Source organism: Chrysemys picta, chromosome 7 (genome assembly GCF_011386835.1).
Source record: "Chrysemys picta bellii isolate R12L10 chromosome 7, ASM1138683v2, whole genome shotgun sequence".
NCBI classification, from domain to species: Eukaryota; Metazoa; Chordata; order Testudines; family Emydidae; genus Chrysemys; species Chrysemys picta.
Genome location: NC_088797.1, coordinates 34,296,066 through 34,323,152, shown reverse-complemented (window position 1 = coordinate 34,323,152; position 27,087 = coordinate 34,296,066). Strand labels below are relative to the sequence as shown.

At 57.8% G+C, this 27,087-nt stretch overlaps 3 protein-coding genes across 3 annotated transcripts; 2 read left to right on the top strand and 1 right to left on the bottom strand.

Moving 5' to 3' along the window:
- The first annotated feature begins 231 nt into the window (after positions 1 to 231).
- LRRN4CL (LRRN4 C-terminal like) lies at positions 232 to 2,397 on the top strand. Its single transcript, XM_024110671.3, has 2 exons — positions 232 to 309; positions 892 to 2,397. The coding sequence occupies exon 2, from the start codon at positions 897 to 899 to the stop codon at positions 1,755 to 1,757; it is 861 nt and encodes a 286-aa protein (XP_023966439.1). The 5' UTR covers positions 232 to 309; positions 892 to 896; the 3' UTR covers positions 1,758 to 2,397.
- A 7,995-nt stretch (positions 2,398 to 10,392) lies between these two features.
- On the bottom strand, positions 10,393 to 12,329 carry LOC112060430 (proton-coupled zinc antiporter SLC30A1-like). Its single transcript, XM_024110627.3, has 2 exons — positions 11,582 to 12,329; positions 10,393 to 11,247 (listed from the first exon to the last, which is right to left on the bottom strand). The coding sequence occupies exons 1-2, from the start codon at positions 12,177 to 12,179 to the stop codon at positions 10,520 to 10,522; spliced, it is 1,326 nt and encodes a 441-aa protein (XP_023966395.1). The 5' UTR covers positions 12,180 to 12,329; the 3' UTR covers positions 10,393 to 10,519.
- Positions 12,330 to 15,867: 3,538 nt separating this feature from the next.
- Positions 15,868 to 26,223, top strand: UBXN1 (UBX domain protein 1). The gene is made up of 11 exons (XM_005289257.5): positions 15,868 to 15,886; positions 19,784 to 19,906; positions 20,749 to 20,833; positions 22,888 to 22,941; positions 23,043 to 23,164; positions 23,575 to 23,653; positions 23,830 to 24,021; positions 24,230 to 24,281; positions 24,678 to 24,794; positions 25,145 to 25,325; positions 25,908 to 26,223. Exons 2-11 carry the CDS (start codon positions 19,840 to 19,842, stop codon positions 25,955 to 25,957), a joined length of 999 nt encoding a protein of 332 aa, XP_005289314.1. The 5' UTR covers positions 15,868 to 15,886; positions 19,784 to 19,839; the 3' UTR covers positions 25,958 to 26,223.
- The last annotated feature ends 864 nt before the right edge of the window (positions 26,224 to 27,087 follow it).

The following is a 27,087-nucleotide window of genomic DNA, read 5'->3' as shown; positions in this document are numbered from 1 at the left end:
GTTCCTTATGGCCACCTGTGGCTCCCCCCGCATTCAGGAGCCCCCCGGGCTGCTCCGCCCCCTGGCAGCCCCAGCTAGGCTGGGGGCGGGGGATGAGCTCAGCTCCCCGACGGGATAAAACTTGCTGCAGCTGCTGGAGCGAAGCAGACGAAACGCGAGAGCAGAGTCGAGCGGTGCCAGCCCCGATCCCCCAGCGCCCCGGAGAGGAGAACCCCGATCCCCAGCGCTGAGCCCTGTCTCGCTGGAGACCAGAGTCCTGTGGCCCCAGTGACCTGACGCCGGTCCCCATCCAGCTACAGGCAGCGGCGGGTGAGTGAGACCGGGGCTGCAGGGAACCCCCATCCTCAGACTCCTGGGACACCTGCCTGGAGGCCATTGGCCCACCCAAAGCCCCAGGGGTGTCTCCTTGTGAGGGTTGCTGCGTGGGGACAGCCAGCCCCCCCTTCCCCTGCAGAAGAACCTGTGGGATGGAGCCCCCAAGGAGCACATGGACAGTATTATCCTATTGATAGTTGTGGTTTCAGTTCCAGACCCCAATAGGGACAAACGGACTCCTGGGAGTCAGGACCCCTGGGTTCTGTCCCCAGCTCTGGGAGGGGAGTGGGGTCTAGTGCGCGGGGGCACAGGTTGGGAATCAGGACCCCTGAGTTCTGTCCCCAGCTCTGCCACTGACTGGCAGTTTGTGTGAGTTCCTTCCCATCCGTGCCTCAGTTTCCTCTTTTGTGAAGTGGGGCAATGACCTTGCCCTGGCTCCCGAGGGCTGTATAGCTCCCTGGGATCTTGTAAGGAGGCAGGACTGGGGCAGAGTGCTCTGATGGAAGAATCATACCTACCCCAGTATCCTGTAGCATCATCTCAGCTCAGACACTCACACTGTCCTCTCTCTTCCAGGAACCATGACCATCCTCCTGGGACTCTCGGCTCCAGTCCTCATGGCTGCTTGCCTCCTGATCCTGTGCCCAGAGGGGGCGCCGACGAGCATGGGAGGCTCCCTACCCCTTCCCCCGAAGGGCCAGAGCCACTGGCCCTGGCTCCATGCCCAGGAGAGCAGCCCCTTTGCCTCCTCCACCCCCCAGCACGACTTGGGGACAGACTATTACAGCTATGAGGACCCCTCCACCCCGGATACCCCACAGATGCCTGGCTCCCAGAACCCATCCCATCAGCCTTGTGTCTACCACCATTGCCGCCACCTGCAGACAGCCTGTGCAGAGTTGAGCAAGGATACCGGTTGCCTGTGCCCTGGGGTGACTGGCCCAGATGTGCCCCCGGAGCCACCCCAGCTGAGGGCAGTGCATGTCACTGAGTCTGGGGCCAGCCTGCATTGGTGTGCCCCCTCCTCCACAGTGTGGGAGTACCGACTGATATACCAGGCTGATGGGGGCCACACCATTGCTGGCCCCATCTTCAACAGCACTTTCCGGATGGCAGTGCTTGGGGGGCTGCACCCCAGCACCTCCTACCTGGTATGTGTCATGGCAGCCAACCAGGCTGGTGCCAGCCCCACTGATGATGGGAGTCGGGCCCATGGACCGTGCCGCACCATCCGCACCCTGGCCCCCCAGCTTCCCTACGCATATGTGGCAGCAGGACTGGCGGCCATGTTCGGCCTGGTGGTGGTGTCCGCGCTGACCTGGCACTTTGCCCTGCGCTCGAGGAGACGGCAGTTCCACGGCTCCCAGGACAACATCCTGGATGGGGAGGTGGGGCCAAGTGGGGTGGCCAATGGCTTATACAGGGGCGAGGAGCAGCTATAGGGGCACCTGAACCCTCCAGCACCCAGACACATACACTGCTGGCCTGGATCGGAGTCAGCCCCCATGGACTGTCCAGTGCAGTGGGGACCAGGGCTGGTGGAGAAGTGGAGTTAGTGGGGGACAGCACCTGACCGAGCCAGAGCATGATGCCCTCCCCCACTCCACATGGGGTGAGGCCACTCAGGTCCTGATGCCCCCCCCCATTTATTTATTTAGTTATTTATTTATTTATATAGTGAAAGGTGGGGGGTCCTGAAGCATCAAGGGCTGTGGGGAGGCCCCAAGGGGTGGGGGAGGGGCAGAGGGACCTATAGGCAGAGGCCTTTGACAACCAGTATGAATCATTCTGAGTAATGAGTCCATCCTGCACCAGACCACCTGTGTTGGCTCCAGTGGGTGGGGGAGTTGCCTGGGGCTCCCCCTGCTTGTTGTGGGGGGAGGTCACCCCAGTTGCTGTTGCATGTCTGGCCTCGGGACTGCACCTTGGGACCACCTTCCCCCCGCATAGCTGGGATGGCGCGGTGGGGGGAGGAGCCATGGCAGAGGGCTGGTCGCCGAGGTGGGGAGGCTGGGGGTGTTCTGTGCTGCTGGCAATGTGAACTTGTTTGTGTTGAATAAAGCCCAGAAGCAATGTCCTGGCCGCAGGTTTGTCCCTCGTCTCCTTCAGCTCCTCTCGGTTGCATGGAACAGTGAATCATCATGGTACCCCCCAGCGGGGCTCTTCCCCCCACTTCCTGGACAGTCTGTCTGGACCCAGCTCTGCTGGGGTTTGCGCTCACAGCCGCACCCAGCAGTGTCACCCTTGAACCACTGCCTGGAAAACATGATCCATCCCAGATGTGTGTGAGAGGGCCCCAGCGCAGAAGGCAATGGGAATGAGGAGCAGCCCCCGCCCTCCTCGCTCTGGGGGTTCTTGAGGAACGGCCCAGCTCTGTATGCTGACTGCTGGGGAAGCCGTGGTGCCCAGGTATGTGAGGGGCAGCCCAGGACAGATGGTGCGTGTTGGGGGATGTTCTGCAGGTCCCAGGTAGGGTGACCATACAGAAAATGTGAAAAATCGGGACAGCAGGTGTGGGGTAATAGGAGCCTTTATAAGAAAAAGACCCCAAAATCGGGACTGTCCCTATAAAATCGGGACAACTGGTCACCCTAGTCCCAGGCGCAGGTGGGAAGGAGGAGTTGGGGCAGAGCTCACCCTCACTGTGCCTGCCAGCAGGGCTGAATGCATGGATTTGATACCGTCCGCATTCAGGGCTGGGCACCCAGTGCCAAGGGGCCTGGTTGGGCATGGAGGTGGGGAGATGCTTCTGTCTAGTCCAGCCCTCCTATGTGTGTGTCCTGACCCCAGCTGTGCTGAAGCCAGAGGGACCCCTGTGCGTTGATTGACACTGAGATGGGGCAGTAGGGGAAGGCGTTGCTCCTGTATTGTTGTGACGCAGCCATTCATGCTGCAAGTTGTGTAATCTGGGGAGACATCACCGTCCCCTGGCACAGGAACCCACTGGTATGGGACGCAGTGTAATAACGGGCCAAATTGCAGTCACTTCCCTTCCTGGCACTTGTTCACACAGACATGCAGGCATGTGGAGTAACGTGTGCACAGAGAATGGCACACACAGAGAAACATGCAGATACTTGGAATGACATCCAGACCCAGGCACTGCGAATGCCACACGCACAGACATGCACACACAGCATGTGCTAAGGGGGCCAAACCCCAGCCCCTTCCCGTCCAGCCCCTCGCCGACAGACAGTGTCACACACACACACTCTCTCTCACACGCTCGCTGCCAGGCCAGGTTTTCCATGCTCTCACCACGCTGGCTGCAGTGCTGTGGAAGCCAGGTGTCAATGGTGGGCACTTTCAGAAGCCGGTCCTGAGTCACTCACATGCCAGACGCTAAGCACCCCCCGAGCTGGCATGGTTTCCCAGCACCGCCCTGACACTCACTCACAGACACTGAGCCCAGCACTCCCCTGCCATGGGGGTGTGAGTGCTCAGGCTGGGCCGTGAGCTCAGGACCTGCCCCTCTGCATTAGGGCACTCTGGGGGAAGGGCCAGGTAGGAGTGTGTGTGTCTGGGGCTCTCGCTGCTGGGCACTCAGGCGCTTTGAGGGTGCAGTGATTTCCCAGGCGGCGCCTGATTACAAAGAGCTTAGAGTTTTGGGACAATCATCTGCCTTGAAAGCTGTGAACACCTTGGGTCTGATGCTCACACATGCACCAACACACATACACTGCAACACATAATACGCTCACTGACGCACTCACTGTAACGCACACTCGTTGACACTCACTGTAACATAAATGCACACCACACACCAACATATGCTCACTATAACACCCCCACACATACACTGAAACATGCTCATTGACACACACACATTCACTCACTGGAACACTCTCACATTCATTGACACTCGCTGTAACACACAATCACTATAACACACACATTTACACACACTTACTGTACCACACACACACTCCATGTCACACACATACCAAACACACACAACAGACTCACTGGAACACGCTCACTGTACCACACACTCACACTGACATATCACACACCGATCCACATGGTCACAGAAAAACACACACACCATGTTATACACGTCACCCACACTCACTGTCAGACTCACACAGACACGTATATTCACTGTAACACACACCCCGCCCCTCCACACAAACACCACATCACACACAAAGACACACTCTTTGTAACCCCTTCCCCCTCCATGCATGTGCATTTGCCCCGGGCCTATCCGGACACATGCTGTGTGCTTCTTGGTGCCGTGCAATGCTGGCTGCAGCCTAGTGCACAGAGGGTTAAGGGTGGCACCACTGTGACTGGGGCTGGAAGGGGGGAGGACAGGACAAAGCCTCTTTCATTCCCTGCTTGGAGAGTTTCCTGTCTGACCTACATACCTCCCCATGTTGCCCTGGGCCCTGGGCCAAGGCCACCGGCTCTGTCCCAGCAGGCATGGGAGGGGACAGTTTAGCTGAGCCATGAGGTAGTGGGGGGAGTAGTGTCAGGAGGGGCCGTGGGAAGGGAAGGAAAAGAAAGGGGCCAGCTGAAGCAGAGCAGAGGATGGGACAGGAAAAGCCATGATGGGGCGGGAGGGGGAAGCATGAGCCCCAGCCTGTTTCCATGACGGGCCTGCCCTGGGGAAGGTGCTTCATGGCATTTAGGGCAACAATCCACCCTGCCCCCACAATACAGATCAGTTCCCCCACCCCTGGGTAGCTGTGTCCCATACTGAGATGGGAACCCCCAACCGCTTGGCCCTGAAGCCTGGTTGAAGGGGCTGTCCGTCCCGAGGCCCCAGACACTGAGCCTCAGGTACCCCACTCCTTGGCCATGGGACCCCCAGCCTGGCCCACTCTCCAGGGCAGTGACTATGGGTGTGGGGAGAGAACTTGGCACCACACACACACACACACACACATTCTCTCTCTCTCTCTCTCACTCACTCATTCTTCCCTTTGCCTGGAGAGCTCAGAGAATATTATAGTCATGAAAGACAGACACAAAACAGGGGCACACCTGGGAAAAGAACCTGGAGTCCAGGCTCCCAGCCTGCCCTGATGACGTTTGCTAGACCCACCTCCTCTCTCAGAGCTGGGGATACAACCCAGGAGTCCTGGCTCCCATCTCAGCCCTAGGTGTAAATTCATGATACTTCCTGTGGCAGAGTGGGAGAAATGTCTATATCCCGGTGTGACCTCCTCCTGGGTCTGTGAATGCACCATTGCGTATCGGGACCTTCCCGGAGGAGTGTGACTTTCATGTTATGTTTCATGTCCATAGTTAATTGGCGCGTCCATTGTGCGGTGGGGGCAGGACACCTAATAGAAAGACTATGGCATGTGTCTTGATCACTTGATGGCAACAAGACAGACTGGCTTTCCCCTGCTGGGAGTGCCTTTGCTACCCTAGGGCCATTACCTTGGACTGACCCTCTCCACAGAAGCATCTGGAGCCTGCATCTCCCCCAACAGAAGCACATGGGAAAAGGAGGGTCCAAGATTATTTTAAAAGGGGGGGCTTCCCTAAGTGAGGCCAGTCCATCGTTCAGTGCCTGGCGGTAAGGCTAGGAGGAGGCAGGGTGGTATGGCTTAAGGATGCTGGACATACTTAGACCTCCCAGGATGGGTGAGATCATCCTGGGGCGGGGAGCTGCAGTCAGGGCTCTGTGTTGTGTCATTGACTCAGTATGGATCTCTAGGTGGTTTGGTTAAGAGCAATGTGCCTGTGGTTCAGAAATGCCTAGGCCAAGCCCCTGTTCTGTTGCGGGCTGGGTTAAATCTCCTTAAACTGTTGTGACTGCCACTCCTCATTGATGAGTGCTGTAAGAGACAGCTAGGCAGCCCCACCTTAGCCAAGGGGTATGCCAGCCCGCCAGGGAATTTGGCCTATGGGCAGAGGGCTCTCCAGGGTATTTGGGTGAGAGCGAACCAGGTCAAAACAAGAGTCAGACACAGTCTGAAGAAGCAGCTGGCAGCACAAGCCAGGAGCAAACCTAGAGTGCTTTGGGGGGCGGCTCTGTCTGGGGCTGTGAGCAAGGACACTGCCTCCTGGTGTTTGGTGCCGCCTGTGTTGGGGGGAACAGGACTTTGTACATTCCCTGTAAATACACAGGATTGTACCAAAGGGCCCAGACTCCATCGTCCAGGCTCCTCCCAGCTAGAATCACCCCCAGGGCCCTGGGCTTTGACCAACCACTCAGGTCAAAAGTGGGGAGATGTGTCCGGAGCACCTGTGGCCCAGAGGACTGCAAGGAGATGTGTCTGGAGCACCTGCGGCCCAGGGACCTCTGGGGAGATGTGTCTGGAGAACGTGTGGCCTGGGAGACTGTCCAAGCACAAGGGGCTTTGGCAGGCTGGGGTGCTGGTTCCAAGGTGTAAGGCAGCTAGACTGTGGGGTCTCCATAGCCCTAGGAAGAGCTCAGACCTGGGGGCTGCACTTGGGAGGGCACTTAGAGATCCAGGGCTGGGAACAGTGACCTGGCTCAACCCAGACCCAGGGGGCTTGGCAGCTGGGTCCCCTCACAATGGCCAGGTGTCCATTCAGAGGAGGGGCAGGGGGAAGGACAGGCTGTGACAACCCCTACCCTCTCCCTCCACTCCCCTGCACATGGGGTCACTCAGGATCCCCACAAGATATTCTGCAAGAGTTGCGGGGTTAGCCCCGCGCAGATGCTAGAGGCTGGGAAATGGAGCAGGGCCTGGGCGGGGCAGTGGGAGCAGGATACAGGGGAAATAGCTGGCAAAGGGGGAGCAAAAGGGGATGAGGGAGCATGGGAGGGGGGCAGGTTGTGGGGAGGGATGCTGGGGGTGGGACCTGAGGGGAGGGGTGCAATCTGGCATGGAGGGCAGGGGTAAAGGGCAGGGTTGTGAGAGGTACAGGGGACAGGGCCTATGGGCATTGCCCCCACACAGAATTTTCAGGAGGTTGCCTAGCAACTGGGACGCCCCACAGACCTGGCCCAGACCAATCCAGATGGAGTAGGGGCTTTCACCTGAGACGCCCCCCTCCCAATTCCCCTGGCCCCAAGCCCTGGCAAAGGCTGCTGGGAGGCTGGGGGGAGGAGTTGGTTCCTGGTGGGGAAGCTGCCCTTGGGGTCACATTTCCCCCGTGGCAGGATGAATGGGCTGCTCTGGTCCAGGCTGGTTCCGAGCTGTTATCCCCCCTTCTCCTGCTGGGTCCGGCATCACCATGGCTGCCTCATGCCTCCCAGTGCGGATCATCTTCTGGTAAGTGGCAGAGATACCCCCACCGGTACCCCCTACCCAGGGCACCCCCCACCCAGCACCGCCCCATGGGCATTCCTCACCCAGCATTGCCGCCCAAGGGCACCCCTCACCCAGCTCTGGCCCCCATGGGCACCCCTCACCCAGCTCCACCCCCATAGGCACACCCCATACAACTCCACCCCCATGGGGACCCCTCACCCAGCTCCACCCCCATGGGCACTCCTCACCCAGCATTGCCCCCCAGGGAACCCCTCACCCAGCTACACCCCCCATTGGCATACCCCATATAGCTCCACCCCTGTGGGCACCCCTCACCCAGCTACACGCCCCATGGGTACTCCTCATCCAGCAATGCCCCCATGGGCACACCCCATACAGCTCCACCCCCCATGGGCACCCCTCACCCAGCAATGCCCCCATGGGCACACCCCATACAGCTCCACCCCCCCTGGGCACCCCTCGCCCAGCTACACCTCCCCATGGGTACTCCTCACCCAGCACTGCCCCCATGGGCACACCCCATACAGCTCTGCATCCCCATGGGCACCCCTTACCTAGGACTGCCCCTTCCTTGGGCACCTCCTACCCACAACTGCCCCCCTAAGGGCACAGCCCACCCTAGGCACTGGGTCCCTGCCTCAGCCTCCCTTCTCACCCTCACAATTCTGACACCCCTGGCACTGGGTCTCTGCCCAAACTCCAGCCTTCCTGCCCACACTGGTTCCCTTTCAGCATGGGGCCGCTCCACACTGATGCTGGGCTCTGTTTCCCTTGTAGTGGCAGCTGAGGATACAGAAGCCGGGTGAGTAAAGAGCCTCCCCCCACATGTGTCCTCCACCCCCACTGTGAGAGACACAGCTTGTGTGCCCCCCATTCCACCTGTGTGCCCTCCCAATGCCCCCATGTGCCCCTGGCTTTCACTGTGCCTTCATGCCTTCATATGTGGGGAACGGTTCCTTGGGGTTCCCAGCCCTTCCCCCTAGGGACCCGCCCCCAGGGTCCCTCCTGCAGAAGGAGCTGGGCCCGATGGCTGGTGGTGTCTCCTTCTCTAAGGAGTGAGGTGCCCAGGGGATACCAAAGGGTAGGGCGCAGGGGGGATTTGTGGGCCTAACAGGCTCCCTGGGGCTGGGGAAAGGGGAGCAGTGGTAGGGCCCTCCCCCACTCCAAGTCATTGACCTTCCCCCCCATCTCTCTTTCTGCTCCCCCTAGTTCCTGCAGCTGCAGGAGTTCCTAGAAAAACGCTTCCCAAATCAGTTGGAGATTGTGAGTGACTGGGGTCAGGCTGGGGCTTGGGGACCAGGTGCAGGAGGGGCGGGGGGCCTGGGTTTGGTGGGACAGGGAATCAGGGTTGGGAGCTGTTCCAGCACCAGCAGGGCAGGGTTAGAGTAGGGAGCCCCACTCTGCTCACCTGAGCCCCCAAGGGCATCCCCCAGATTTGTGTGGGGATCACATGCCCCATGGCTCCTCAAGGTTTCACCCCCACTCTGGAACAGCTCTCCATTGGGCCCACCGCTCTGGTGTTCAGTCCCCACGCTTCCCCCAACCTGCTCACCCCACACTCGCTCTCTCTCCAGACAGGGGAAATGGCCCCCGGCTCTGGGGCCTTCGAGATTCTTCTCCCTGACAGTGGCCAGGTCCTGCACTCCAAGATCGTGAGTACCCAGCAGGCACTGTGTGTTGGTACCTCCCGGCTGGGGCTGCTGAGGGGTACTGTGCTGGGGACACATCCCCGGCTCTGGGGGGCACTCTGCAGGGGGCACATCCTTGGCTTTGAGGGCTCTGGGGGGCACTCTGCGGAGGCCACATCCTCGGCTTTGAGAGTTCTAGGGGGCACATCCTCGGCACTGGGGGGCAGTGTGCTGGGGGCACATCCTCAGCTGGGGGGGCTGGACAGGGGCACTGTGCTGGAGGCACATCCCCAGTTCTGGGAGTGCTTGGGGGCATTGTGCAGGGGGCACATCCCTGTTTTGGGAGGCGGAGTAGGGGTACACATCCCCAGCTTTAGGGGGTCCTGGGGAGAAGGGCAGGGTATCATGGGCAGCACAGACTGACCCGTCCCCTGGTCCCATAGAATGGTGATGGCTACGTGGACAGTAACGCCAAGGTGCAGCGCATCTGTGAAGGCATCAGCAAGGTCCTGGAACAGTAGCGAGCAGGGATTGGGTAAGAGAACCCTGGCTGAGGGGTTGTTGGAGGGGTTAGGAGCCCAGTGGGTTAGGGGGTCATGTCCCAGCGTGGGTGGGGCCAGCGCTCTGTGGGAGGTTGAGGGATATAGTCCAGCCCATGTGGGGTCACAGGACACGCCCCTGGCTGTGTGGGGTCGGGGGAGGAACATGCCAGGAACTGACACTGCCCCATCTCCCCTTTCTCCGCACAGGGTGCTGTGGTTTCCAGGCCAGCACATGACGGGATCAGCCGAAAGGGAGTCACAGCCCAGGCCAGTCCCTGACCTCCCCCCGACGCTCCAACCCCTGTGGCTGTCGCCAAGCAATAAAGAGCAACATCCTGGCAGGCAGCTCCATGCCCTTTATTTACAGGGAATGCAGTGCTCTAAAAGGAGAGACCCCACATCAGCCCCGTCCTGCGGCACATCCTGTAGGGACCCTGAGTCCTGTGGGGAGCCCCATCCTGTGCCATGGCCTGTCCTGAGTGCTGAGTCCAGGGGCAACCCTGTCTCACAGCACGGTAGGTTCCAAATCTCCATAGTGCCGCTGATCCTTGGAGGCCGGTTTCTGCTCCTCACTTCATTCTCAGTCTTCAGGGCTGCCAACACCCCCTGCTCCCCTACACGCCCCGGCTCCTCCCTCCAGGAATCTCACATGGGCCTGGGGCAGGCAAAGAGCAGCGGCATGGCGGAGGGGTGGGGGAGCTGGCACAGTTCTATACTCCCCGAGCTGCCTGAGGAGTGTGGGGAGCAGACGCTTCATGGGGAGTGGCTGCCATGGCCCCCGCTCACTCCAGGACATGTCCCTTTTAAGTGCTGGTTCAGAGGTGGCTCCCATGGCTCACACTGTGGTCTCGTACTCCAGGATCACCGTGGGGCTGGAGAATGGGAGTGACGGGTGCCTCTTCCTGGGGGCCTCACCCCCCCCCATGCAGCCATCACCCCCACCTGCTGCCATGCAGCACGGTTCCTGAAGTGCACCGAACTCGGGCTGCACTGTGGCTGCGTGGATCCCATGCTCCCAGAACACCTGCTGGATCCTCCTGGCCACAGCCTTGTAGGAGGCAGTGTCAAGGCACCAGACATGGGCCGTGGCCACCAGGCTGTAGGAACTGTCCAGCTGCCAGACATGGAGCTCATGCAGGGCTGCCACCCCCTCCGTGCTCCTCAGATGCGACTCAAGTCGCCATAGGTCCAGATGGTCGGGCACAGCCTGCAGCAGCACCAAGGCAGAGCCCCGCAGGGAAGGGGCACCCAAAAGGATCAAAGCCAGCACCACAACCACACACAGCCCAGGGTCCAGGTACAGCAGCCAGCAGGGCCCCAGCTCTGCCAGGGCTGGCGCAGGGCCGCCCAGGGGCCAGCATGGCATCCCAGTGCAGGGGGGCAGGCAGGCCACTTGCTCCACACATGGGGGCCACAGCAGGTGGAAGGCAAGTGAATATAGCAGCACGGTGGCAGGGCCCAGGGAGGCAGCCAGGAGGCGAAGGCAGAGAGCCAGCCAGGCACCAGACTCCTCTGCAGGCAAGCACCCGTCCTCTAGCCAAGGCTGCCTGTTCCCCAGCAGGTCTGTGCAGGGGGGAAGGAAGAGGTGTGAAAATGGTATGGGGGCAGCATGTCATGCTACAGCTTGGGGGCAAGGGTCACTGGGCAAGGTCGGGGGGGGGCAAAGGAGCAAAGACTATGGGAGTCATAGGGCAGGCTCAATTCTTACTTAAGCAAACTCCGACACCCAAAGCTGAAGGAGTGGCCCAGTACCCCTTCCCCCCACACCGCTCCCCAAACATCTCAACCCACGCTGACACAGCAGGCCTGGCCTGGTACCACCCCCCAGCTCAGCCCTCCCCTCTAGCTGAGAGACAGGCCTAGCCCGGTACGCCCCCTCCCCCCCAGCAGGACTCACCTTGTGTCTCCTGGGCATATCTGCCTGTGGCTGCGCCCTCTCTGCTGGTGCTGGCATGGCCGCTGTGGGGACTCTTTGCTCGAGCGGGATGGTGCTGCCTATCCAGCCTCACCCTGGCAAGATGAATGAGGAGCCCAGCAGCCCCGACTCCCACCAGTGCCAGGGGCCGCTCTGTCACCTGGGGGTGCCCTGCCCGGTGCAGTGCCCTGGGCAGCAGGGCCAGGCACAGTGCTGTCAGGAACACGCCACACACTAGGGTCCCTGCCACCCGGGCCCGCACCCATCCGAAGGTGTTCCTGCAATCGGGGTGTGCTCCGCAGGCCAGCTGGCCATCCAGCAGAGCCACCCCCAGCGCTAGCACCATCCCCAGCGTCTGGAGTGAGCAGGAGAGAGCCAGCAGGGAGCCTGTGACCCGACTGGCCACCACCTCTGCCAGGAACAGGCCGATGGCAAGACAGAGCTGGGCAGTTAGCCAGCCCTGGTGCCCTCGCAGCCCTCGCCCTGCCAGCCAGCCCTGGTGCCCTGTCCGCATCGGCAGCCTGGGCGGCCCCATCCCTACCCCAACAGTGCCTGCCCCCATATGGGCTCTTGTCCCCATCTAGCCTCTGGACTCCTGTCCCTACCCCAACCCACTCTCCTGGCAGCCTTGTCCCTGCCCCAGCAGCCTTCTCCCTATCTGGGCTCTGGGCTCCAGTCCCTGCCCCCACTGCTCTGCACTTGTCGCCAGGAGTTTGCACTCGGAGTGAGTGACCGGTGCACACAGTCCCGTTGTCCCTGGGGGTTCCTTAAAGGGACAGCACTCGCTCCCTCCCCCTGTGGCTGCCTGCCCAGCCCACCACCAGCTGGCAAGCACAGCACACAGGCTGCTCCCAGTCTCACAGCCCTCGACTCAGCAGGAAGATGTCTCCTCTTCTCTCTGCAAGCTGGGATGTGAGTGAGCAGGTACCCCCATTCCTGGGGTCCGCATGGGGCAGCTCAGATATGGGAACCCCAAGGGCCGATGTACTGGGGAAACTGGGAATCCCAGCTCTACCCAGGGAGTCAGCACTGCAGAAAACTGGGACTCCCAGCACCAGCAGAGGCTTCATAGATTTCAAGGCCAGAAGGGATCAATCACTATGATCATCTGACTTCCTGTATAATGCAGGCCTCCCTGCATTAATTCCTGATTGAACTAGAGGAGATGTGTTAGAAAAATATCCTATCTAGAATTAAAAATTGTCAGTGATGGAGAATCCACCAGGACCCTTGGTAAATTGTTCCAATGGTTAATTACGCTCACTGTCAAAACTTTACGCCTTATTTTCAGTCTGAATGTGTCTAGCTTCAATTTCCAGCCATTGGATCGCGTTCTACCTTTCTCTTGTAGATCAAAGAGCCCATTATTAAATATTTGTTTCCCATGTAGGTACTTACAAACTATTATCAAGTCACACCTTAACCTTCTCTTTGTTAAACTAAATAGATTGTGCTCTTTGATTCTACCACTATAAGGCATGTTTTCTAATTCTTTAATCATTCTCATTGCTCATATCTGAATCCTCCAATTTATCAACATCATTCTTGAATTGTGGGCACCAGAACAGGGGACAGTATTCCAGCAGCAGTCACACCAGTGCTAAATGCAGAAATCTTCTGTACCTCTAGTTGAGATTCCTGTTTATGCATTCCAGGATTGGATTAGCCTTTTGGGCCACAGAGGTGCACTGTGGACTCATGTTCAGCTGATTATCCACCACAACCCACAAATCTTTTTTCAGAGTCACTACTTCCCAGGATAGTCCCCCATTGTTTGTATGGCCTACTTTCTTTATTCCTAGCTGTATACCTTTACATTTAGTTATATGAAAAGATATATTCTTTGCTTGCACCCAGCTTACCAAGAGATCTAGATTTGCTCTGAATCAGAGACCTGTCCTCTTCACTACTTACCACTCCCCCAATTTTTGTGTCATCTGCAAATTTTATCATTGACGATTTTATGTTTCTTCCATGTACATCTCTACCCCGATACAACGCGAACCGATATAACACGAATTCGGATATAAAGCGGTAAAGCAGCGCTCCGGGGGGGTGGGGCTGTGCACTCCGGCGGATCAAAGCAAGTTCAATATAACGCGGTTTCACCTATAACGCGGTAAGATTTTTTGGCTCCCAAGGACAGCGTTATATTGGGGTAGAGGTATAATTAATGAGGAAGTTCAATAGCATATAGGGCCCAGAACTGATCCTTGGGGGACCCACTGGAAACGCACATGCTTGATGATGATTCCCTGTTTACAGTTACATTTTGAGACCTATCAGTTAAGCCAGTTTTTAAATCCATTTAATGTGGGACATGTTAATTTTATATCAGTCTAGTTTTTTAATAAAAATGTTGGGCAGTACCAAGTCGAACACCTTACAGAAGTCTGAGTATATTACGTCAACACTATTACCTTTATCAACCAAACTTGTAATTTCATCAAAAAAGATATCAAGTTAGTTTGCCATAAATATGCCTATTTTCCATAAAACCTGCTGATCCGCATTACATTACCCTCGTTTAATTCTTAAATGAGCCATGAATCAACTGCTCTGTTATCTTGCCTGGGATCAATGTCAGGCTGACAGGACTATAATTACCCAGGTCATCCCGTTTACCCTTTCAAAAAATGGCCCAATGTTAGCTTTTTGCAGTCTTCCAGAACGTCCCTAATGCTCCAAGACTTATTGAAAACCAACAGTAACAGTCCAGAAAGCTTGTCAGCCAGCTCTTTTCAAACTTGTGGATGCAAGACAACTGGACCTGCTGATTTTAAAATGACCCACTTCAGTAGTTGCCGTTTAACATCCTCTAGAGATACTAGCTGAATGGAAAGATATGAGTGGAATGGTTATTATTACCATATGATGAGACTATATCATGTTTTTCCCCAAATACAAAACAGAAATATTGATTTAATGCTTCTGCCTTTTCTGCATTATTATTGATCGTTCTACCATTTCCATCTAGTAATGGACCAATACCACTGTCAGGATTCTATTTGTGCCTAATATATTTTAAAAACTCCTTCTTATTGTCCTTAACTCTGCTGATCATAGATTTCTCCTTGTTTCTGTTTACTTCCCTTATCAATTTTCTGCAATGCCTAACTTCTGATATATATTCATTACTATCAACGTCCCCTTTTTTCCATGTGTTTCTCTCTCTCTATATATATTTAATCTCTGCCCTCTCTTCCCCTCTAAACCAGGTCAATTTTTTAACCAGCACAGTCTTCTTCCTCAGTTCTCGGATTGAAGCTTTTTGTGCATTAGTAAGGTGTTCTTAAATGGTTTTAACTGGGGTAACTGGTAATCCCAGCTCCACCCAAGGGAGTCTGTACTGGGGTAACTGAGAATCCCAGCCCCATTGAGGGGCGGCTCTGTACTAGGATATCTATGTGACACAGTGGGATATGTCTATATCAAACTGTGAAGTCCAATTTGTATGATGTAACCCTGATGAAGGTGAACCTATTTAAATGCCTACAGCCAGCTTCCCTGCCCAGCCCAGGGGCGTGGCAGCTTGCTAAAGGCCCAGCACGGAGAATCCACCAGGACTCATAATCTGCAGCTGTCGCGGTCAAATGACTCTTGAGTGGTGAGCTACCCACCTGGACCTCTTCTGCACAGGTGCCTGGCTGGGGGGAGGGTATGGGAGCTATCCAGCTAACCACACAGCCAAAGAAGGAAGAGAGTGGGGTGCTACACTGAGTGGGCAGCAGCCATTGCCACATGGAAGCAGAAGAGCAAGGACAGGAGGAAGCTGAACAGCCTGAAACACCAGCAGAGGCCTTGGATGCACAGGATGGGGGAGTCCAGCAGCGTGGGGGTTTTGGACTTTTGTTATTTTCCAGAGATCCATTACTCTTGAACGCTTTTGGAGAGTAAAGTGACTGTGGTTCAGAGCTGCCTTCGTTAACTCTGTGTTCCCTGCGTTCCTGCCGTATTGTCCCTCAAGAGGTTAAACTAGAAGCCCAGAGCACCCACAGCCAGTGGGATGTCAATGTAAGCAACTAGGGGTTCAGGAGGCCTGGAGCATCAGTTCTGGGGTCGAGGGCAGCTGGACTGCGGAGCCCCATGGGTAGGATTACCATATTTTAATTTAAAAAAAGGAGGACACTCCACAGGGCCCCAGACCCGCCCCAACTCCGCCCCTTCCCCAAAGTCCCTGTCCCAACTCTGCCCCCTCCCCTGAACACTCTGCCCCCCTGCTCCTCCCCCTCCCCTGCTTCCTGCGAATCAAATGTTCGCAGGAAGCCTGAAACAGGGAGGCAGCAGGTAAGCTGGGGCTGGATCTGGGGCGGGGCGCGGTGCGGCCCAGTCCGGCCCCCCCGGCCGAGCGGCTCCCTCTGGCGGCCGGCTGGCCCAGGCCAAGAGGCTCTGGCCCCGGCGTCTCCCGCCCGGCTCAGCTCGGGCCCTGGGGCACCGGCCCTGGTTCTGGCCGAGCAGCTCCGGCCTGCCCTGGCCCCGGCGGCTCCGGCCCCCGGCCGAGCACCCCCGGCCCCAGCGGCTCCGGCCCCCAGCCGAGCACTGCGCTCCGCCGGCCCCCGGCCCCAGCAGCTCCAGCCCCCAGCCCCAGCGGCTCCGCACCCAGTGGCTCCGGCCCCCGGCCAAGCACCGCCAGCCCCAGTGGCTCCAGCCCCCGGCCGAGCACCACCGGCCCCAGCGGCTCTGGCCCCCGGCCGAGCACCACGACCCCTCCCTCCCTATTTTCCCAGACATGTCCGGCTTTTTGGGATTTCCTCCCGGACAGGGATTTGAGGCCCAAAAATCCGGACATGTCCGGGAAAATCCGGACGTAGGTAACCCTACCCATGGGGTCCATGCCTGGGAGGGCAATCAAGAAACCCAGGGCTGGGAACAATTACCTGGCTTGACCCAGACTCAGCTCCACCTCGGTCCCTTCACAACAGACAGGACATAGATCACACGCTGCCACGTTCACAGTGTAATTGACAGAGGTTTGCCTGCGTGTGGCTGGGCCCAGCTGGGCTCTGCAGGATTGGCCTCTTAGGGTGGGCCTGGTGCCTCCTCGGTGCCAGGTGACTCCTCATCCCCAGTGTCGATGTCATAGTGGGGTGGGGCCTGCCTGTGCCCAGTGCGGTGCGCATACTCCACTACCCGGACATGCCCGTCGGGGCCCACCAGCTGCCGGTAGCGGGGGCAGCCCACAGCGTAGAACAGCTGCTCTTTGATCCTGCGGCCCCATTCTAGCCCATGGCCTGGGGTCTCTGTTGGATCCAGCTCCCGTTCCACCAGTGAGCGGAACAGCTGCTGATACTGGCCCCGGGATAGGCCATGGATCTGGAGTGGCTGAACAGCCTGGGCCTTTGCCCTCCTCCTCACCCTGAGGGGCTGGTGGCTGCAGAAGACGCTGGCTGTTGTGGGTCCGGGGGGCATAGAGGCCCAGGGTCCCTGTGAGAAAGGGCAGAGCTAGAGTGAGGGGCCAAACTAGAACTCAGAGCTGCTCTCCCCACCCCGCCAGCAATCCCCTGTCACTGCCTTGTACAAGACCTGCTGGCTGGGAGTGTGGGGCCCTCCACCTCACATAAGTCAGCCATATAATAATGCCCATGCTGCACCCTCTAGAGGCCCCCCTTCATCTGAGCGTCTCAGCACTTTTTACCCAGTAATTCACTAATCCCACCAGGAAGGAATCATGGGGAGCACTGAGATGGAGATGCCTCTGGTGAGGGGCGGAGGCTGTTTGTACATGGATCCTTCACCTGGCACTGAGATGCAGTCACCTCTGAGGTGGTGCACAAGGGCTCTTCATACAGGGAACCCTCGTCAATGCTGAGATGCAGGTGCCTCTTGGGTGGTGTTCAGGGACTGTTTATACAGGGATCCCCTGGTAGGGTTAGATAAGATGCCTTTTTCGGTCTTGTAGGATCTCTAAGGATCACTGATCTGCATGGGGGTCCTGACCTGGGCTGTGGCTCTGAGCCAGTCCCCCAGATCCCTGGCCCCCAATTGTTATCCAGATGTACCAGCATTGTTGCCCCCCAACTCACCTGACTAGCTTTGTACCCTGGGCCCTGATGCGTTTGCCGTCTCCTTCTGACTGAGGCCGGCCCCACTCTCTCCGAGCTGGGGGCTCTTCGCACGCCCTCAGCGTCTGGCCAGCTGCAGTAGTTATGCTCTTGTGCCACAATATTTCCAGATGCCCAAGGGGCTGGAGGGATGCTGAGAGCTGGCCATGCCGGGTAGAACAAGGCTGGACCTGGCTCATGAGGCATGAGGCCTAGGTGTGATCCTGCGTCTGGGGGCTGCTGCAAGGGGAGGATAGACAGACAGATGAGGGGGTGAAAGGGACTACAGTGCTCAATATGACAGTATCTGACATTTTGCTGGTGGGATCCCAACATGCACTGCAGGCAGTATATATACAGAGACTGCTGCCTCTGCTACTGAGATGCAGTTGCCTCTGGGATGGGGGCATGGCAGCTGTTTACACAAGGATCCCTCATTCAGCACTGAGATGTGGCTGGCTCTGGCATGAGGTATGGCGTCTGTTTATACAGGAATCCCTTGCCCAGAACTATGATGCAGCCCCTTCTGGGGTGGGGCACAGGGGCTATTTACACAGGGATCCCTCATCCAGCGGGGAGATGCAGCTGCCTCTGGGGTGGGGCAAGATGAGGCAGCCATTTGACATACACACAACAAACTCCTCCCATCCACTGCCTCTCACCATCCTGACCAGCCCAGGTGCCTCCAGCCCCTCACTGGTGCTGGGCCAGGAAGGTCAAGGTTCTGCTCATGTGTGCAGGTTCCGGATGCAGGGCATCACCGAGGAAACATTTGTGGCCTCAGCTGGGATGTTCCAACCTGAGCAGTGTCATGCTGGGTTAGGGAGATGTCTCTCACAGCCCCATCTCACACCACATGTGCCCTCAAAGCAAAGTCATCTCCTCTTCCACCTGCCTCGTAGACCAAGAGAGGAGCGAAGAGACTCCACCCTTCACCCAAGACCTCATCCCCCAGGTTCAGATCAGGCTCCTTGTCTCAGCTCCCATCTCCCTGGGTAAAATCAGGCTGCCACCCCCACATCTGTCTTGGAGTAACAACAGCTGGGCCCCCTGAAATATCTCCTTTGCTCTGCATTTCCCTGACTGGGGAGCCACCTTACTGGGCTGGGTGTGGGGTGGATTTAGGGCATCAAAGGAGATCACGAGGAATCTAGGGGGGAGCTGAGTTTGTAGAGATCATGTCCTAGCACAGTGTCCATTCACTGCTGGGGCCCTGGGCAATGTGCATCCCACAGGGACTGGAGACGGAATGCAGACTATGGGCTGCAGCACAGTCTCCTCAGTAGCACATGGCCCTGGCACACAATGGTCTTTTCTCATCATGACTGGGGAGATTGACCGGAACAGCTATTCCAGAGTAAAAGCAGCCACCTGGGAAACTGCTCCAGAATAGCCCTTGTGCTTTGAATTCACACCCTACCTTAGTCCAGAATAACTTCACTGTGCAGACAAGCCCTAAAAGAGTCGAAAGCTTGGGGATGGGCATTGGGCTCGTCACTCCTCTCCTCTGGCACCAGGGGGCTTGCTTCCACAAGAAAAGAAGGATGGTCTGTTGGTCAGGGCACTAGTCTGAAACTTGGGAGATCCGGGTTCACTTCCTGGCTCTGCCACAGACTTCCTGTGTGATCTTGGGCAAGTCACTTAGTCTTTCTGTGCCTCAGTTCCTGCTCTGTTCAATGGGGATAATAGCCTAGCTCTACTTCCCTGGGGTGTGTGAGGATAAATGCAGTAAAGATTGTGAGGGAGCCAGATGCTATGGTGATGGGAACCAGATTATGTTGGCATAGGCTCAGTGAGATAGACAGAGCCTGGGACCTGACAGCTCCTGCAGTGGGGAGGCTGAGATAAGTTCCACTGGATGAGGGGGGAAAGGGGTCACTCTAGAGAGGGCATGGCTGGATGTTTCTCTCTGTCCTGGTTATTCTGTGGACCCCCTGTCTGGAGTGTGGCTTGGGCAGCTATTAATGGGTAGGTTCTCACGTTGGATGTGGAGAAACTGAGGCAGAAAGTGGGGCTGTGACTCACCCCGAGTGACCCAGTGAATCAGTGGCAGAACTAGGGATGTAACTCAGGCATCCTGATTCCCCCCCTCCCCACTCTAACCACTAAGCCCCACTCCGCTCCGGGTCTCTGCCCCTTTAAGGACGAGCGCGGAACGACGCAGTTTGTTCCTGGGCGGCTGCCGTCTGCCGCCCTCACATGACCAAACACAGCGGCCGCTCGAGTCTCGCTGCTTCCGGCGCGGAGCCTCCGATAGTTGGACCTGGTGAGTCCTCAGGATACCATCCCCCGCCGGGACCTGCCCCCCCAGATCCCCTAGCCCGCCCCCCGCGAGGGGAGACTCCGTGGGGAGATACAGGGGTTTGGGGGGGCTCTGCAGGGGGATGTGGGGGGCTCTGTGGGGAGATACTGGGGCTTGGGGGGCTCTACAGGGGGATACAGGGGCTTGGAGGGGGGCTCTGGGGAGATACAGGGGCTTGTGGGAGGTGTGGGGGGGCTCTGCCTGGGGGTTGTAAAGAAGGGATGAGACGGAGTCTCCGCCTGAGGGGGTGCCACTAGACATGCAGAGGTGGGGAGTGGAGGAGAGTGGACCCCGGTGCCAGGGCCTGAATGTAGCTGTGAGCTGGGTGTATCCAGTCATTGGTTGCAGGGTCTAAGGGGACCTTTAACCCAGTGGGTAGAGGAGGGCTAAATGACATCACACCCCATCCTCTCTGGCTCCTGGACACCTCTTCAGGGACAATGCTCTGCACCTGGGCACAGCCTGAGTGGCCCCTTTGCCCTTGTCTGCCATGGGTTTTGCCCCCTGGCCTACCTGTAACCCTCTTGTGTGATGCTGCTTAGTCCTGGGGTGAATCCCACTATAGCAGCATAAATCATGTGAGCCCAAGGGGTCTGTGGGATCTAATAGGAGCTGGGAGCCAGGACTGCTGGGTTCTATTCCTGGCACTGGGAGAGATGTGGGGTCCAGGCCCAAGGAACCTCTCAAGTAGTGGATGTGCCACATATTACATCCTGTTCTCCAGCTGTCCCACTCTGTCCTTGAGCAGCCACCGATCCTCTTGGAGCTGCCCTGTAACACGTCTTCTCCCTCTCTTCCCTTTGCAGAGAGAGAGCTCGGTCCAGAGCAGCACATCATGGAGTGCACAGCACTGGAGAGTCTCATTGAGATGGGCTTCTCCCAGAACAGAGCGTATGTATGCCCCTATTTCCATCCCCTCATTGCCCTCCCAGCCGTCCACAGGCTGCTTTAGCTGCCACTGCATCTTGACCAGGTCGGGATGCTCCCTACCAGTGACTGGGGGTCATGGGCTATGGCTGTAGAACGGCAGCACGGCGGGATCTGGTGCAATGTGGGAAAATCTAGTGCTGAGAGCAGGACTCCTGGATTCTATCCCCAGTGCTGGGAGGAGAGTGGGGTCTAGTGGGTTAGAGGATGGGGACTGGGAGTCCTGTCCCTTTGCCTCAATTTCCCCACCAGAACAACAGGGATGATGCCGCTGCCCAGCCCCGCCCCGGGTTCTTCAGACTAAACAAGGAATGCTTACTGGGCAGAGGGATAGCTCAGTGGTTTGAGTATTGGCTTGTTAAACCCAAGGTTGTGAGTTCAATCCTTGAGGGGGCTACTTAAGGATGTGGGGCAAAAATCAGTACTTGGTCCTACTAGTGAAGGCAGGGGGCTGGACTCGATGACCTTTCAGGGTCCCTTCCAGTTCTATGAGATAAATATATCTCCATATATTTATTTATTTATACAATGCTCCCCTGGGACGAGGCTGGAGACTGGCTGTGTCACATGTCAGAGACACTGTGTAATGATGCCTGTGCTGCACCCCCTTGGTAATACCAAATCAAAGCAGGGGCTGGGGCCAGCTTGATGTTCTTTAACTTGAATTCACAACCCCAGCAGCTTGGGCACGCCCTCATGAACAGCACTGGGGGACCGGCCAGTGAACACAGCCAGTGAGTGTGAACAGCAGGATCTGTTTGAAATCAAATCTGCTACATGTATCAAAGCTGGATGTAGGGGCCAGCAGCGTCAGTTCCCTTGCAATGGACCAACTGGAGCAGAACCAGGGTCCTTCTCGCCCTGGCTCCCAGGGTGCTTCAGAGGATTACTAGAAGCTGTTATAGAGGGTAAAGCCAGAAGGGACCATTAGATCAACTAGTCTGCCCTGTGGTATAGCACAGGCCAGATAATGTCTCCCAGTTCCCCCTGAATTGAGCCTGATCACTTGTGTTTCACTAACACATCTTCCAGAAGGGCAGTGAGCCTGGGCTGGAGATGGAGACTCCACCCCTGCACTGTGGAGCTTGTTCCAATGGTCAATCACCCTCCCTGGGAAAAAACGTGCATTGTTTCTCATTGGAATGTGTCTGGCACCAGCTTCCAGCCGTTGGTTCTTGTTCTCCCTGTCTCTGTTACATTAAAGAGTCCTTCAGTGCCTGCTCTTTTCCCCACTACGTATGCTCTAGTCAGATCACCTCTGTCTTCTTTTTTGATGAACTAAACAGATTGAGCTCTTTCAGTCTCTCACCGTCAGGCGTTTTCTTCAGCCCTCAAATTGTTTTTGAGGCTCTTCTCCTCACCCTCTTCAATGGCTCAACACCAAATTTCAAAGGTAGCACCCAGGATTCCAGTCTTGATCTCACCAAGGCCATGAGCAGAAGGGAAATCACCTCCGTGCTCTTGGGTAGGCCTTCCTAGGCAGTAGGAGGGTTTTGAGGGGCCAGTGCTGGGGGGGTAAGGGGGGAAGAGAAGGGAGCTATTTGTGCCTCTGCACCCAAAGGAGTAAGCAGCTGTAGGACAACGTGCCCCATGAAGGCCTCATCTTAGCCCCCAATATCTAAGGATTGGCTCAGCCCTGAAGCAGACAGTATTCTAGTCCTTCCAGAGCCTCCACCAGCATGAGTTATTATCACTTCAGTTATACAGCCTGGCACGGGCCCCTCTGTGCTTCCTGCTGAGTCCCCCTCATCCCTGGCTCGCGGATTGATGTTACACTGGTGGCTGTGGTGTCTATTCCAGGTTGGGGGTAATGTTCTGTCAATTGGCCGGAGAGGGGGAGACCCAGATTTGTTCTCAGGGCCTGGACAGTGGCGGTTTGGGTCACCCCATTGAGCTGTCCATCTGTCTCTGGTCTATGAAGCATTTCATGGGTACGATGCTGCTGTGGGAATGGGGCAGTAATAGAGCTGTGCAGCTCCTGCATGGAACTCAGCCATGGCTGTCTTTGTTTCTTTTAGAGAGAAGGCGCTGGCGCTGACGGGGAACCAAGGCATCGAGCAGGCCATGGACTGGTGTGTTGGAGCCCCCCCTCCCCCTAGATCTGTCTGCGTTTCCATCCTTTGTGACTCTGCCTTCTCCTTGCTGATGCTTGTTCTTTCTCTCTCCTCAAAAGGCTCATGGAGCATGAGAATGACCCTGACGTGGATGAGCCGTACGTGCCTCCCCAGGGCCATGTCTTGGGCACGGAGGAGCCACCCGAGGGAAGCACCCCCGAGACCGTGGAAGCCAGAGCAGGTTTGAACAGCCCTGGGGAGTTGCCTGCGCTGGGTGGAGGGGGGGCAAGCTGCTCACCCTGACTTGTGGGATCCTCTAGGTTGAGCCGTGGCTCATATGCACCAGTATCTTGCCTGCTTCTTGGCTGTTCCTTCCTTGAGCGACCCCCTCCACCTGCGCTGGGATCCCACTGACTCAGGGGTGGGCTTTGCCTGAAGGAGGGGCGGGTTGGGAGCCCTGCTGCGGTCCAGGCTCACACACTTGTGGTCCCCCCCGCATCCATGTGGGGTAGGCCCTGGAGTGACGGGGGCTCTGAAGGATCCTGGTCCCACCCTGATGCCCCAGTGCTTTGCTCATTACCTGTGTACCCCGTGTGGGAAGCAGGAGGTGCTCGCCTCTGAGCAGAGGATAATGGAGGCTTTTCCCTACAGATCTCGTGGAGGAGGGCTCGGCGGAGGGAGATGACAAGCACCCCCTGACTGAAGAGGAGAAGAGGGAACAGACCAAGCGGTAGGAAGGACCCCCTCAACCTCCCTGATTTCCTGGCTGTCAGGGAGAGACCTGTCCCCCTGGGATGCCAGCTGAATGGCATGCTGGGAAGCGTAGCTCTTGGAGCAAGGGGGATTGTGGGTCCTGTGGGAAGCAGGGGCTGTGGAAGGTGGTGCCCACTCCTGTCCCTCCCGCAGGATGATGGAGCTGATCGCACAGAAGCAGCGGGAGAGGGAGGAGCGGGAGAAGCGGGAGACTATTGAGCGGGAGAAGCAGCGGCGCAAGCAGGGTCAGGAGCTCTCCATGATCCGCCAGAAGCTGCAGGAGGACGAGATGAAGAAGATGGCAGAGGAGAGGCGCAGGGAGAAGATGGAGGAGAAGCTGGCCAAGTGAGAGCCCGGGGAGAGTGGGATGGGGATGCGTGGGGGACTGAGGGAGTAGGTGCATGGGTGGAGGGAGTGGTGGGCAGTGGGATGGGGTGCATTGGGGAAAGGGGGAGGAGTGGATGTAGATATGGAACTTGCCCTTGCCGTGACGTTGCAGCAGAAACGCCCTCTGCCATGCTGCTACCTCTAACTGGGCCTGTTCTCCTTGCAGGCAGCGGGTGCGTGAGAAGATTGAGCGGGACAAGGCAGAGCGAGTCAAGAAGGTGGGTAAGCAGCCGTGGCTGGGTGGGATCCGGGCCCCCCATGGTGGCTCCTGCCACTGCTGTTCCTTAAGCTGGGGGAGGGAGGTGCAAGGAGGTTGTGGGGTGTGTGTGTGTGGAAGGAGGCTGTAGGGGGAAGAGCTGATGAGGGGGTGGGGCTGTGGTGGGTCCCATTCACCATGTGAGATCCCATGCTCAGTTCCCTATATGGAGGGAGGGAGATGCCCTGGGTGTGGCTTTGTCCTGTGCCTGCTGGGTATGGGTGGTGGTGGTGGTGGGGGGGGGCGCTGTGTGAGTGCTAGGGAGTGGGTGGGTGGGGTCCCTAGGGAAGCCTGGGCTGGAAGGGGAACCCATTTGCATCTTAGTGCCTGTCCCACTCTGTGTACCTTTCCCATCCAGTTTGGAGGTGGCAGCAGCTCCCAGGCCCCAGCCGAGTCAGCGCAGGAGACACCGGTGCCCTCATCCCCCAGCCAGGAACCGCCCACGAAGAGAGAGTATGACCAGTGCCGAATACAGGTACCCGGGTAGGGGGCAGCCCCACAGACTCTTGTGCTTCGTCCATCTGCTCGTTACACACATGCCAGTCTACCCCCCATCATCCCCTGCTGTGGGTTCTGGGTGGGTGCAGACAGCAGGTCTTGCTGGGAAGGGTGGTGGGGGTCCCAGGCAGTCACTGGGATATTGGCCTGATCTGGCTTGCTGCTGCAGCTCTGGAGGAAGCCCTCTGTCTCTGAGATAACACCCAGAGTTGCAAGACAAGGAGAACACAGGCAGCTCTCCTCTTAACGCAGGGGGACTGGCCCTCCCAGCATGCTGCCCCACTGTGGCATGGGGCCTGCACTCAGCCCCTCTTGCCCTCCGTCCAGGTGAGACTGCTGGACGGGACGTCGCTCACGCAGACCTTCAAGGCCAAGGAGCAGCTGGCAGCCGTGCGGCTGTACATAGAGTTGAACCGCAAGGATGGCGGGGAGCCCTTCCACCTCCTCACCAGTTTTCCCCGCCGCATCTTCACTGACGAGGACATGGAGAAGCCCTTGCAGGAGCTAGGTAAGCCTGGGGGGGAGGGGCAGGCAAAGTGACTGGTTTGAGGGCACGGTTAGCAGCAGAGCTGGGGAATAGAACCAAGAGTTCTGGCTCCCAGGTGCCCTGCTCTGACCCACTAGATCCCACTCCCGTCCCAGAGCTGGGGAATAAAACCAGGAGTCCTGACTCCCAGACCCCACTACTCTATCCACTAAGCAACAGCGGGGAGTCCTTTGAGAACAGATCTGGGCTGGGGACTCATGACTGCAGGACCACCAGCTGTTCCTTCGGGGCCCCCATCAGAGAAGGGAGGGCATGGAGTCTGCTTGTGGGGTGGTGCTGCTGGCTGGTGCTGGGGACAGGAGCCCGAGCTGTAAGCAGAGAGTCCACTGCAAGAGCCAGCTCTGTCCCTGTTGTCCTCACTTGGGCAGGGTAGGCTGCGGCCCTGTAGGCTCTCGGGGGAGGATGCAAACCACAGAACACCCAGGGCCCTTCCAGCTCAGACCCCTGTGCTGAAATCGCTCCCACTCTCAGGGATCAAACCTGCTCCCCTCACAACCCATATGCACTCGGTTCCTGGCTTCAGCCTGTCTCCTGCCCCAACAGGTTTGGTGCCTTCGGCCGTTCTCATAGTGGCCAAGAAGTGTAACAGCTGAAGGACGCCCTGGCTCATGCGTGCTGTGACCGGAGCTCCCTTCCCACCCCGGCCCTGGATTCCTGTGGTTCCCTCTGCCACCCTCACACCGTGGTTCTGCCCCTCCCCCTGCCCGACTGAGCCCAGAGAAGTGACTGACCATTTCACCTCCCCAGGACTGGAACCCAGCATAGCGGCTGCAGGGGGGTATGTGTCCAGCTTCCCTGGGGGAGTGCCACAGCGCAAGCCCCAGCACCAGGGACACTAATAAACATCATCTGTTCTGCCGCCGCCGCCACCCATTATTCCCCCATGCTGCTATTGGTGGGCTGATGGGAAGGAGGCCCCAGCTGAGCTGGAGGGGGCAGCCAGCAGGATGGGTGCTGAGCAGACCCCCACCAGCCGAGAGGGGACCCCACTACAGATTCATAGTCCAAGGGTCATAGATTTGTTGTGCCAGATGCTGCACAGAAAATGCTGCTGCCACTATCACCCCCCGTAGCGGAGATGGGGACCCCATTGTCACACCGGGTGCTGCACAGATGCCCCGTACCCAAGAGTGGGGTCTGTCATGGCAGGTGCTGCATAGACAGAGGCTGGGAGGAATAACTGGAGAAGTCAGAGGGGAAAGGCCTGGCCCTGCCTGGGTAGGGAAGATGCCCTGCCCTAGGCAGTCTGTGTGGAGAGACTCCTCTGCTCTCTCCATTCCTACAGTGTGACCTTGTCCTACCCCACATGCTCAATGGGGGCACTATGGGGAGGGGATAGCACAAAGAAAAGTCCAAGCTCTGCAGGAGGTGCTCTCCCCTTACTCTCAGGGCTGGCCCCAGTGCAACATTAGGGTGTGGGGCAGGACTGGGAGAGTGGGGGGCACTTGCTGTGCAGGACCATACCATCCTCCAGGTGAGATGTGACACCCAGGCCTGGCCCATGGTCAGTAAAGAGCCTGAGGTACAGCCCTGGGGTTTGAATAGGCTGTGACTCCCCTTCTCCTGCCCTGGTGCACGGTGCTGTGTGCTCCCCTCAGCGGGGGCAGTATTCCCACCAAGGGGGAGGGAGCTGCGTGGGTGAGGAGATGGAAAACAGCTGTGGCTAGGCAGTCCAGCTCCTACCCTCCCCCCAAGGGGAGGGATAGCTCAGTGGTTTGAGCGT